The 13,132-nt window shown below is 41.6% G+C and overlaps 1 protein-coding gene across 3 annotated transcripts in view; it reads right to left on the reverse strand.

Moving 5' to 3' along the window:
• Positions 1 to 526: 526 nt before the first annotated feature.
• The window catches only part of ANKRD55 (ankyrin repeat domain 55), an 87,282-nt gene continuing 74,676 nt past the window's right edge, over positions 527 to 13,132 (reverse strand). For all 3 annotated transcript variants that reach the window (XM_084628693.1, XM_084628695.1, XM_084628694.1), the window contains 2 exons: positions 9,759 to 9,860; positions 527 to 1,533 (listed from right to left, as the gene is read on the reverse strand). In XM_084628693.1, the coding sequence (XP_084484819.1) occupies positions 1,250 to 1,533; positions 9,759 to 9,860 (386 nt within the window). In that variant the 3' untranslated portion in view covers positions 527 to 1,249. The remainder of the gene's footprint in view (positions 1,534 to 9,758; positions 9,861 to 13,132) is intronic.

A 13,132-nucleotide genomic window follows, 5' to 3' on the forward strand; every position in this document is an offset into this window, starting at 1 on the left:
CACCTGTGAGAAGGACAAGCCATCCTTTTCTTTGACTAGATCACCTTGCATTGAAATCAGAAACTTAGGTATTGGCACTTGGACAGGTTGAATACATAGGGGTATGTTGTGCTGGATTTGGCCTCTACTGTGAGGCAATTAAAAAAGAATCATGTAGTTAATAAAACATTTATCTAGAACTACTTGGGAGTGCTTATTCCATTCTCATTGACAGAGTGGGATTTGGAGCTAATCAACTCATGTATTTGACTAGAAATGGAGAAGTAGGTTGTTAACTGAAGACTGCAATATGGGAAAGCAAACAGATGAGCACCCTGTAGCAATCATATGCTGACTAACTCTGTCAGCCTCCAATAAAGTACAGTGTTAGAAAATGTTTTGCAAAAGACCGTAGAGCATGCCCCCATATAATGCAATTCACATTTCTGTTGATTAAAAGACTTTCAGTTTTGATTTTTTTTAATTTGTAGCTCAGAAGGATTAAATTGATGAAATAACAGCTAATAACACTGATCTGATTGAATTATCCTTGTTATATGAAAATAATACAGTGTCTTGTTATTGAAGAATATAAAGTATTAAGTAAATCAGATACATAAATCAATCCGTGCAATCAGCAAACATTTTGAAAGGCCCATGCTATGTCCCTGTCTGTCTTACAAAGATTTGGTTTTTTGTATTATATTTTTTTGGCACGTGGAGATCACAAAAATCACAAATTCACAGTGTAGAAAATGTGTTAGAAATAAATTGGAAAATAACAGCTGATTTACCAAAACTGATGTTTCTTTAGAGTTCAGAATTTTAGTTTAAAAAAAAAATTGGTTTTCAGCATCAGAGCCTTTGCTTTTTGAACTACAGTAGAAACTCACCAACTCATATTTCACTTATCCAAACACTTTATGACTCTCACACAAACCCTGGCATTCTAGCCCTCCTTCTCAGCAAAGATTTAATACAGTGCTGTAGTGGAGTTGTACGCTACCAGGGTCTCCTTTCACAAAATATACTACAGTATATTTACTACTCACTAGCAAATTAATCATAAATTAAAATACTAAAAGTCAAAACAATGCACAAAATACGGTGTGTGATACATTATCCTTGCTTTTTAAATTGTTTAATCATTAACAGTCTAGTTGTCATCAGCTTTCATTAACGTGAATTAGCGAGGTTCTACTGTATAGTTATCTTGTAATAAAAAGCTTTGAAATATTTCCATCTATGTGTTTGTGGCCAGCAAGATGAGCTAATTTTCACTGTCTGATTTGCTGGAAGATTTCTTAAAGTATTCCACTGTGAGAGTAGACCCCTTCTGACTTGGGATAGCAGGCAGGACACGGCTTGTTCTGAGAGACTCCCCTGATACAACAGGTAAGAAGGAATGCAGTGAATGACTTTGAGAAAGTCCTCCTCTCTGGGATTTGGAGGTAAGTGCTGGTGGGAGAATAGTTGTGCCAGTCCTTAAGGAGTTTAAAGACAGAGACTTTGACTTCTTGACACCATGAGAAACTTCAGTAGGTGGTAGCTGGACTGAGGAAAAAAGAGAAAGAGTGCCCAGAAAGTCAGAAACAAATTCTATAATTTGTCAGTTTGTCACTTTCTTATTCTTGTACGTTTATCTTGTATCATGTGCACTTAAATTGAATCCATGAAATTTAGAAACAGTATAGAAAATGAGCAAAGAATTACTAAAGTAATTTAAAACACACTCTGGCAGAACTAATCATGTGTGAAAATACTTTTCTTTGTAATAACCAAGCAAACAACAAAATGACAGATGATTTACAAGGAGTTTTCAGTGATCTGTGAGCCTGCATAGCTTCACTTTTGTTAATCACTGAAACACACGGATACGTGTCCAAAACTTATCTGAACATGAATCTTCATGACTCCCTCCCTTCCTTGGGCAGTTCTTCAGTTCTTTGCTCCTTCCTCACAACCCACCTGATGGGGAGATTCTCTGCACAAGTTTAAGTAAATTCTACAAGCCAACAAGGAGGAGATTCTCTCTTAATCTGATGTAAATCTTGTGTAATGCCACTGAAAACAATAGAATTAATCCAGATGTAGATTGATTGATTGATTAGGGGTTACCAAATGAAATTAATAGGCAGCAGGTTTAAAACAAATAAAAGGAAGTATTTCTTAACACAGTCAACCTGTAGAACTCTTTGCCAGAGGATGTTGTGAAGGCCAAGACTATAACAGAGTTCAAAAAAGAACTAGATAAATTCATGGAGGATTGGTCCATCAGTGGCTATTAGCCAGTATAGGCAGGGATGGTGTCTCTAGCCTCTGTTTGCCAGAAGCTGGGCATGAGTGACAGGGAATTGATCACATGATGATTACCTGTTCTGTTCATTCCCTCTGGGGCACGTGGCATTGGCCACCATCGGAAGACAGGATATTGGGCTGGATGGACCTTTGATCTGACCCAGTATTGCCATTCTTACGTTCTTATGATTTAATAGAGGAGAATTTGGAGCAATTTTTGTTAGAATCAACAGGTAACATCCTTAGCTGGTGTCAGTTGAGTATCTTCACTGAAGTCACTGGAGCTATGCCAATTTATATCTGCTGAGGATCTTGTCCTACAAGTCCACTTTAAACAATCTGAATTTACCTGGTAAGAGTAGATTTGCTGTATACGGAACACTGTAGAACCCATATTTACCGATTAATTATACCGTTAGAAAGAATAGCAGATCAAAAAATGTGCAGACAGAAGAGTGGCCTGTTTGTTACACATCTAAATCTGTTTTTATTTAGGATATTTTAATAGGTTTACAAATCCTAGCCATATAAATATCAGAGACAAATGCAATAACCGTTACGACAGTGAGCTTTGGTTTGGAGAAACATGTAATTGTTGGAGCTCTCCACTTAGCATAGTGCTACCATGTTACAGAGTGAGCATCTTTACACTACCCATGACATGTTGTTGTCTAGTGATTTATTGAATTATATTTAACAAACCAGGTATGTCTACAGAATGTTAATATAAAAAATTAACTGGTGTGCTTTTTTTGTAGAGGTGAATGTACTCTAAATGGTAACCAGTATCTAAATGTCCCATAATTTGTGACATGTTGGTTACAAACTGCACGCCAGTACTCTTTAATGACTGGACATGTCCACCACAATTTCTTCAACATTTATCCCCATTCAATCTATAAATATTCTTTAACCTGACTGGTGCGAGCGACCATTGAAGCAGTATCGGAAAGACCCAGTGTTTGGCTGGGTTAGAGTGCTCTCAGTCCACCACTGCAGGGGCAGGCAAACTTTTTGGCCTGAGGTCTGCATTGGGTTTCAGAAATTGCATGGAGAGCCGGTTAGGGGAGGCTCTGCCTCCCCAAACAGCCAGGCATGACAGGCAGCTGCATCTCCCGGCTGGAGCCAGCCATGCACCGCACAGCACAGAGCCCTGGGTCAGGCCGGGCTCTGCAGCTGTGCTGCCCCAAGAGCTCGCAGCCCCACCGCCCAGAGCATTGCGCTGGCGGTGCAGTCAACTGAGCCTACAGGGAACAGCAGGGGAGGGGCTGGGGGCTAGCCTTCCAGGCCAGGAGTTCAGGGGCTGGGAAGAATGGTCCCATGGGCTGGATGTGGCCCACGGTCCATAGTTTGTCCACCTCTGCACTACTGCTTTGAGCGGGCTGCCTTGGTAGTGTCACAGAATATTTATAATAGCTAATCCACCTTGTTCAATGGGAGTAAAGAAAGTATCTGCACTTATACTTGGTCTTTTCTTATTCCATATACATTCTAACACCATCCTCTGTATTTCTGCTAGGCTTTTTATCTGGATGATTTCAAGAAGACTTTGAAAAAAGAAAGATATCCTTGGCAAAATGTTCATTTTGACTGTGACTATTTCTCCCAACCAAGAAATGGCATACTTCCCCCAGGACTCCAAATCTCTTTTCATTTGCTGAAGTAGAGATTTGACATTTAAATTATAAAGCTCTTCTAGGTTGTTTGAGATGTGAATTCCCAGGTATTTTTGTGAGTCTTTCTTTGGGTGCCCAAAATCACAAGCCACTGTTACCCCACTACTTCTGTGAGCGAGCGCTTTACTGGAACTTAAACTGCATGTGTCCTCTCCTTGCCACACCATGCTACCTGTCTCACCAGCAAATTCCTTGAGACTCTGCCAGTCTTAACCTTGTGTGATAGGTGGCACTCACTGGCAGTGTCATCAAGTGGTTAGGATGCTAGGTCTCTACTTGCCCCACTTCCAGTGTCTCCCACTGGCTATGGTCATGTCTTGTGGTGGTCTGCCTTCTGATGGGTGCCCATCCGACCCTCTGGTCATGTCATCCATAGCTGCAGATCATCCAGGGGACTGGGCTTGGTATTCAGTACCCCAGAGGGCATTCCCCCCGCTGGGCCATAGATCCGTAGTCTGTGATCCTCTGGAATGAGCTTATTGAGGCCTCAGTGTTCCAGTGGCCAGGCATGTGGTCACCATATAATTTTCTGACAGCATTATTCCATCAGCCAGTGTCTCAGGCTTGTGTCAGAACACTCACCCATGTCTGCCAGCTGGGAGAATCTGCATGAATTGCTTGAGTGTGACTTGCTCAACTGGAGCCACAGCCAACAATGTTCTTTAAGGCTCTGAGCCACTGCTTGAGGCTGGGATCCCGGTGAAAAGTGCTGCTGGTGGGTCTCGGCCATGATATCAAAGATGTCTAAGATGGCTGCCTTGACATGCATCATCTTGCACATCCATGGCATCAAGGTTCTGATATGCTGCTTGAGCTGTCCCGGTAAGATAAAGTACTGGCGAAACAGCCCAGTGTTCAGATGGCTATTGAGCTGCTGCCGCGATCTTCTCAAAAGTAGTAAGGAAAGCATCAGAGTTGTCCCCAGACACCTTACCAGAAGGTTTGGGGTTGGGGTAGGGTTTGTGGTCCTGACCACAAGATTTGTGCTTGCCCCTAGTGGTTGTGAAAGGGTCACCAGCTGCTGGACCAGGTGTTGTTGCTGCTCTGTTGTGGCGTCAGCTCCTGGCTGAGCTGCTGCTGTCGTGCTGCTTACCGCTGTTGCTGGGTAGCCGTTTATGTTGGAACAGCTGGTTCTGTTAATTCTGGCTGTCCGTCAGCCACTTCAACAGTTTGTCTATATCCATGATTTTTTTTTTCTTTCAAGGCTTTACTGCAGACCTCTGATGAGTGCCCGCCTTCTCCATCAAGTTGCGAAGGGTGGCTCACTGCTGATGTTGCCTAGTGGTTAAGACAATAGGTCTTTACTTACTTTGCCTCCAAAGTCTCCCACTGGCTACTGTCATGTCCTGGGGAGGCCTGCCTTTTGGTGAGTGTTAATCTGACCTTCTGGCCAGGTCACCAATTAGCTGTAACCCTCTGTGGGGGAACAGGAGCCTCAAGGAAGATATTGGGCCCCACATCCCCATGAAGGGGTGATGGGGAGATGATTTTTAGTCTGTTTAGTGACTCCTGGGGGTGTTGAGTTCCAGCTAGGCAGTTTGCAAAGTCTTTACCCTCTCTGGCTTTCCCCAAGGGGGAGTCTGGAAGAGAGGGTTTTTGTGCCCTCCGTAACAAGGTGGTTGGAAGGGGAGCATGGGCCCTCCCCCTCCACTGGGCTCTGGCACCCAGGAGTACCTTAAGGCTGCCTCTGGGACCACTTCTTATCACTCGCTTACCCTGAAAAGTCTTACAGTTTGTCACAGTAGCAAAGGAAAGGAGAATAATTGAAATTTCTGCCCCTCCGGGCTCAGCAGGCAGGGTTTTTCTCCCAGGGAAAAGTTTTTGTAGCATCCTTCAGAAGCTTTTAGGGTAGGTGTCTCTCCCTGTCCTGTCAGGCCTCTTCTGAACTGTCTGGCTCCCTTTTAAACTCCACCTCCAGCTGGAGTATGCTCTGCAGGTGGAGATGGGTAGGGCTGCCTGGGCCCAGGGTTACTCCTTAACCCCTTCAGTTCTGGCGTGGGGTAAGTACATCCCATAACACCTTGCCTTGCAGGTAACATTCAGTAAACTCTAGTTCCTGAACCTCCGGAAGAGCATTCATTTGTAATATCCAGTCCTTCCAACTGGACAATCACAGAAATCTACCAAGTCAGCTGTCTCCAAAGAGACAGAATACACCCCAGCCTATGGTCTCAACTGAGAATGCACCCCTCACTTTAGTATAACAGCACTGAGAAATTAATAAAACAAGAATAAGTTTATTAATAAAGAACAGATGTAAGTGATGATAAGCAGAGCTAATACAAGCAGAAAATAGTTACAAATAAAACACGCTTTCTAGAGTCTAAAATTTAGATTACAATCCTGGTGTCAGGAAATTTCTCAACTACAGTCAGTTCTGTATCTTAACACATGGGAGGGGGAACCACCTTTCACAGATTCCAAGAGTGCTGGCCCCTTTTGTCCCTTAAGTAATAGGTACCAAAGGAGTCCCCTTTCTTACCTTTTATAATCCAGAAAAGCTTTGAATTGTATTTTTCGAACAGTAAGCCCAGATAAAGTTTCTCTCCCCTGCTGCTTGTTCTTTGGGGTGTAGGTACCAAGTCTTTTGATTGTCCTCCAGTCAATTTGCTCTTTTTATTGGCTTGAGTATACACATACACACACACCTTACTATATGTTCCATTCACACACACACCTTACTACATTCTATGCATCCGATGAAGTGAGCTGTAGCCCACGAAAGCTTATGCTCTAATAAATTTGTTAGTCTCTAAGGTGCCACAAGTCCTCCTGTTCTTTTTGAAGAAACTTTCAGTTATAAAGAATAATGGCAAAAATGACCATTATTCCTATTTTCAAAATTGACCTGTTGAACCAGATCTACTCATATTTATATTTAAGAGGTGAGAATTTCACTGCAGTTCTACCCCCTTTATGCCACATGAAAGGGCCAGAGCAGTATAAGTGGGCCTTAAAAGCCCAATATTTTACTAGGGGAGGACTCCTCCATTGCAGGAGCTGTGAAAGTCAGCCCTAAGGCTGTCTTCTGAGGACCCTTTTGCAAGCCTTGGTTTAGGAGGTATATACCAGGGGCAGGAAGGGTGTGTTGGGAGTGGGGCAGCAGCACTGAATACTGCATAGATTCCAGGCCAACAGGGCAGCCACAGGAGGTTATGTTATGCTAGGGACCTCTCCAGTTCCCAGAAGCAGCTCAAAATTGGGAGGTCAAAATGATGGCTTAAAAACAGCCTAGTCCCTCCTCCCACCATATGTTTTTCTTTTCTTATGTTATTGTTTCAGTGCTACTTATAAACTTTTTTCTAAAAGATATTTTTAAAGTTGTTTTAAGGCGAATATATCTTCCTTTTTTTGCTTCGCTTCCTTTTCCTTCCTTTTTTTCTGTTTACATTCACAGAGGTTTCAGTTCTCTTTCTAATTATTTTTATACTTTTATTGTGTTTTATTTCACCTTTCTATTCTATGTATTTAGCGCTTGTTTCAATTTAATTAAAAAGTCATTGAATCTTGTCTTTTCTATTTGAATCCTAACATTCTTACTCAGGTAAACTTCCCTGGGAGTAAAACTTCAGGAGTGGAAACCTAGATCTATTGAAATAGTCTCTAAGGTGCCACTAGTGCTCCTTTTCTTAATTTGATTTCAGTAGATCTAGGTTTCCACTCTTGAAGTTTTACTCCCAGGGAAGTTTACCTGAGTAAGATAAATCCCAACAGTGTTGGATTTCACCCATCATTTAAGTTTTTCTCTGTTTGTTTTCTATAGCAAGTGAAACATGTAATCAGTTTTGCAAACAGATTTTCTTTTTGTTATTTATATCTGCCCTAGGAAAGGCGATACCCTGTATATGGCACTGCTGCTAAACATTAATACCTCACACCTCTATCTGTGATGCTTAACTGTGACAGTAATATGCTACTTGTAGCTGAAAATACCCTGGTTGCTTGTGTGAATTAAATCTACATAAATACCGATGACTATGAAATCCACCTTTGAAAGTTATACCTAACAACAGTATGCTAATTGGGGATGAGCAGAGAATATTTAAACATCAGAGTTTAAAATTAAAGAGACAACTTGAAGCTCTGGTTCTGAAAGTAGCTAAAGAATTTTTCCTTGACGACATGGAGTGTCACTTGAGCATTCTTCATGTCTTCGCCTCAAAAGAGAAGAGGTGAACATTAGTTTCTCTTTTACTTTCTAGACAACAGCAGAGTTCAGGGTTCTGTTTTTCCACCACCCTCGCTGGAAACATCATTAATGTGCAGAGCAGTGTAAGGAGTGCGGCTTCCTTTATTTTGTTGTTGTTAGCAATGGGGTCAACTTCAGCTGCAGATACACAGATTCTGGAGTGGTAGAACTCAGGTCCTAATGGGCAAGAAACCTTTTGCTTAGCTCTAAAACGTTGGTGTTGTAGGCCCTGGCTGATTTGTGCTTTGGTAAATGGCAAACGCACAAATCCTTATTCAAAACAAATATATGGGTTTGGAGCTTAATGGAACACAGAAATGTGAGACCATGCTACTGTGCTGAGAGTGGGGCTGGCATTGGTAGCATCACACACCCAAGTACCTTACCATGTCTAGCTCCAGCTAAAGCTCTGACACTGGCCTATAGTCTTCCTCCTCTGTCCTGACTTTTTAAACATTCTCCCCGCTGCTGATGCTGATAACTGGGGCAGGGACCGGCTCTCTTTGCTCTTGCAGCAGCTGTCTTGGAGTTGCCATGGGAATGAAGAGGAACTGGCTGGCAGTCTACAGCAAGAGAGGCCCTCATTGTCTTCCTGCTCCTCTTGATTACAGCAGAAGCTACCAAGACAGCAATAATTTCAAGCACCGAGCACAGCTGTAGAGAATGAGTGAAGGCAGCTGCCACCAGCTTCCTGTGCTTCAAGCTCTACCTCCCATCCTTTCACTTGCAGATAGGATTGTGAGGCTTTGACCCACAAACTGTACACATTTGTAGCTGTGTATGATGAAATAGTGACCCAAATTACCTAGCACCTCAGACACCATGGTAAAGCGCACACTGTCAAAACCTAGACACCTAGGTTACTGTAGACAGATAAACTAATGCTTTGAAAGGTCTGTTGTAGCAACATATAATACAGTACTTTAGGTTGACTATGTGGATATGAAGTTATATGCTCTTGCTTAAGATCAAGTCCAAGCACCAGACTATAATACAGAGTAAAAGGCCAGCACAGACCACCTTCTCATTTGTGCACGATCTCTGTCTAAAGAAAACAACTTGATTTGTGGTAGGCACCCAACTAATCCAGAACTAATTCTCTTTCCTGCCATGATCATGGACAAGGACATATAAATATAAGCACATACTTATGGGAGATGATGGATTTTCTTCATCTTAACAATAGTAGAGCCATTGTTTATCCATGGTTTTATCACACACATCAAGCATTGCTCCAAAATGCACCAAGCAGGACACATCTTCACTTTTCAGTGGCACTGTAGCTATTATATGTTCTATGATCTACAGCACATTGTAAATACATCCCTACTCTTCAGTAGGGTAAAACATTGCTTTGGAGTATCTAGGAAGGGCTGCTACCAGAGTGGTACAAGGCACTTTCACTTCTACTGGAGACTGAGCATACCACATCTGCAACATATTCCAGCCCCTGCTATCCTAGAATTAAATTCTCCTATATGACCATGCTCTTAACTAATGCTAGACCAATTATATCAAAACACATCTGGGATAAAGAAAAATTAAAAAACAATCCCAATGCAAATGATTTACAGATTCACATAGGAGTGCTACAGTAATTTAAATGTTCTACTTACTTTTCTGAACACAGTGGTCTGGTATGGGAGCTAGATTGTTCCGTACAGGAGTATGGTCTTTTACTTTGAGTTGGTCTAGGGACATCTGTTGAAAACTTTTCCCTGTGATAGAAAAATATATACATACTATATGTACTTAGAAATAATATGGAGCATGACAGTACTCTACTTGCTGGTAGACTAACAACTTCTGTGTTAATATTCAGAAATGGGTACCTTCATGTCTACAGAAAACCAACTGAAAATGGCTAGACAGAAGGTCACTGGGGATTGCTGATATTTATTTATATTCATTTATAAAAATGAGTTGACATCATTAAGTTGTGCACATAACAAGCCTATATAACAACATGACCTTGTTACTGTCACTCTGGTTCCTGTTCTCTCATATTGTGCATAACACTCATTTGTACTGTCTTGTTTAAAACGGGCCCAAAATCTTGTAACTAAATCCACATAGGAAGCCAATAGGGCTGCACACTTGTGTGTGCGTCCATCCATAGTACAGTTTGCTGTTCCCACTTCTGAAATGAGGTATTGAAGTCAGTGTTTCTTAGTTACTGTCCTCTATGTAGACAAGTGTAGTTCATCTCACCAGTCCTGGACCAAAGGCCTGATTCAAAGCCCATTGAAAGCAATGGCGGTCTATCCACTGGCCTCTATGGGCTTTGGATCAGGCCAAAATAGCTTTGCTAAAATATGAAGAACACCTCTGAAAATCAAAGATTTTGCCCCACCACTAGAGTCTAAATGTAGGTGAACTCCCTAGACCTGCTTTTCCTTTGTCTGGCAGTCTGTTTAGTTCCTAATGCTTGTACCAAACGGCTGTAAAATACTGTCATTATCTTACATCCACTTTGCACTAGGATAAATGATAACATAAGCTTCAAGGTAACAGAGAATGTCCATCTGCTTCCATTACTATAGTCAAGTTGTGTTTGCTGTATTGCGATGCTTTAAATTGGAAGCTGTTGGTTTTGCTTAATTTGTATGTATTTGTATGAGTCTGACTTTGGAATTTTATTTTGCATAAGAAAATGACTTATTTCTTAAATGGGGAAGTGTGGTCACATAATGGCCATACAGCATAATTATATGCTTTGATATGAATGACTGGGAGACAATCCTTGTTGTTGGTTAGAAGGACTGGAATAAAGTGGATGTATATCAGCATGCAGAGAGAATTTATCTTCCCCAAAATATTTTCTTTGGGCCCAAGGTACAGACTTTTGATGGCATTTGTTTTTGTATGAGGTAGTAAGGATATGCTGTTTTGATTGCAAAATGTTGTAATCTCTGCTGGCATTTTATTACATTGCCAGTTTTATGATAGCTGGCATTGCAGCTGTGTTGTTGCTCTTTGCTCCCCATTTGCAAATGGGGACATGATCCCTGCAGGGGGGTTTCAAGTGGCACAGAAATAACGTCTGATGCATAGGGTATCATAAGTTACCCCTTAGCTTTGAAAAGAGGAGCAGGTCACACAGATCAGCTATTGCCCAGCTCCTTGCCCTTTATGCCAAAACATGTTCCCTTTTTTATTATTAGCCCATTTTTTAGATTACCCTGTCATAGCACTCAAGATATCCTGGGTGCTGTACAAACACATAACAAGGTCTAGTCTTGTGCCTGATGGCTTAGCAATATGCACAAGAAACAAATGAACAATAAAGAAGGGTGGGAGGTGGTTACATGGTGCGGGTCGGAAACATCTTGTGCACCTGCCTTTCCACCCTATACTGGGGATCCCTTTCCCATATTGCTTGGAATTTCTGTAATTTAACTCCTTTCCGTTCCACAGAGTAGATGAAGGGTTGTGTGTGTTTTACTGGCAAGGCTCATTTAAGCAAAATATTCTGTATCGCTGATGCCAACTCAAAGCTGCAGCTGACAGGAGTTTCTGCTGCAATGTTGCCAATGTTTTTTGGGATAGTTGATCCTCCTTGTTCTACCCAGGTCATGCGCTGATGGAGACAATCCAAGACAGTGTTTTTGTTCTAAATTTGTGCCAGTGATAAGATGGTGAGGCTCAAAATGCCCGATGCTACCAACACCACACTCTGCCCTTTGAATAAATGTCAGGTATCAATAAATAGATCAGTTGAGCTTTCATTGCCAAGAATACAAAAAACCACCAAGAAATCCCCAGTTTCATGACAGATGTCTCAGTAGCATTAGCATAAAATATAGCTCTAAATTTTAGCAAAGATAACTCCATTTTAGGGCTTAAATGCTGAATTTCAGCTGAGCTGACGACTTGCAAATTAACTTCAGTGACTAAAAACCCCCCAGATGACTGATAATCATAATTTTGTCCTATATTTTCAGTGGATAGGAAGTTATATGTAGCAACCATTGTCAGTATTGAAAATGGAGGAAAAGAATATTAACATTTAATCCCTGTAAAGAGCCAAAATGTATCTTTCTCTCTTATCCCTACCCCCTGTGCAAAGATGAAGAAAATGGTGGGCTTTATGAAAGGGCCTCCCCTATATCAAGCCCAGCTGTCTGGTGGGGAACCTTAATTTACTTCCAAACATCTACGATCCTGCAGGCAGGGAAATGCTGTGAAAGCTATGGAGGATAAAAAACCCAGAGCTAAAGTAAGAGCCAAGAGGCTCTGAATTCATAAAGTAAATGCAGTGTTAATAATAGGGATGCAGGTGTCCCTAACACACACAGCTCTTTTCTATCATGAAATTTTAAGACAATACCTGGGCTATGCAATATGTTCCCATCAACTAGCGAGCTGCCTGTTTAGGTGCCCTTGTTTTATTCATTTCAATGGATGTCCTCTATTCTAGCTTATGGGAATCTTCTTACTGTTGGAAAATTTTCCTTGTTAAAGAGCAGCTGAGCTTGTACACAGATTACTGAACTCTCATAGTGCTCCAGCTTTATTTAGTAAGTTAATTTTCTAACTGTAATTTTTCATACCTCTAAGGTAAATTGCAAACCATTACAGATAAGGGGATACATTCTTCCCTTTGATACACAAAGAGCTCCCACCATAATGAGTTAACTGTTTCCTGTGGGTTCCATACGTGGGCCATGATCCTGTAAGCAGACCCAAGCAGGCAGAACTTTACACCCACCCCAAGCCCCATGGAAGTTAATGGGGTCTGTATGTGGATACAAATGTCTATTTGTTTAGATTCATTTGCAAGATTGGGGCTTTAAGACACAGAAAACTCTTGGAAGGATAGCAACTAGGTGATCCTGTCTGTCCGTCCATCTCTCCCTCCCTCCAGCATAGTAGGATTGACCCTTACCATATTATGCCTTCTTAAGAAAAGCCAACAATCTAGATTTAAATTACTTAAGTGATAGGGCTTTCATCACTTCCCCAGGGAAAGTACTCCACAGACTTGGGG

Source organism: Lepidochelys olivacea (genome assembly GCF_965140295.1).
Source record: "Lepidochelys olivacea isolate rLepOli2 genome assembly, chromosome: 5".
Taxonomy (NCBI): domain Eukaryota; kingdom Metazoa; phylum Chordata; order Testudines; family Cheloniidae; genus Lepidochelys; species Lepidochelys olivacea.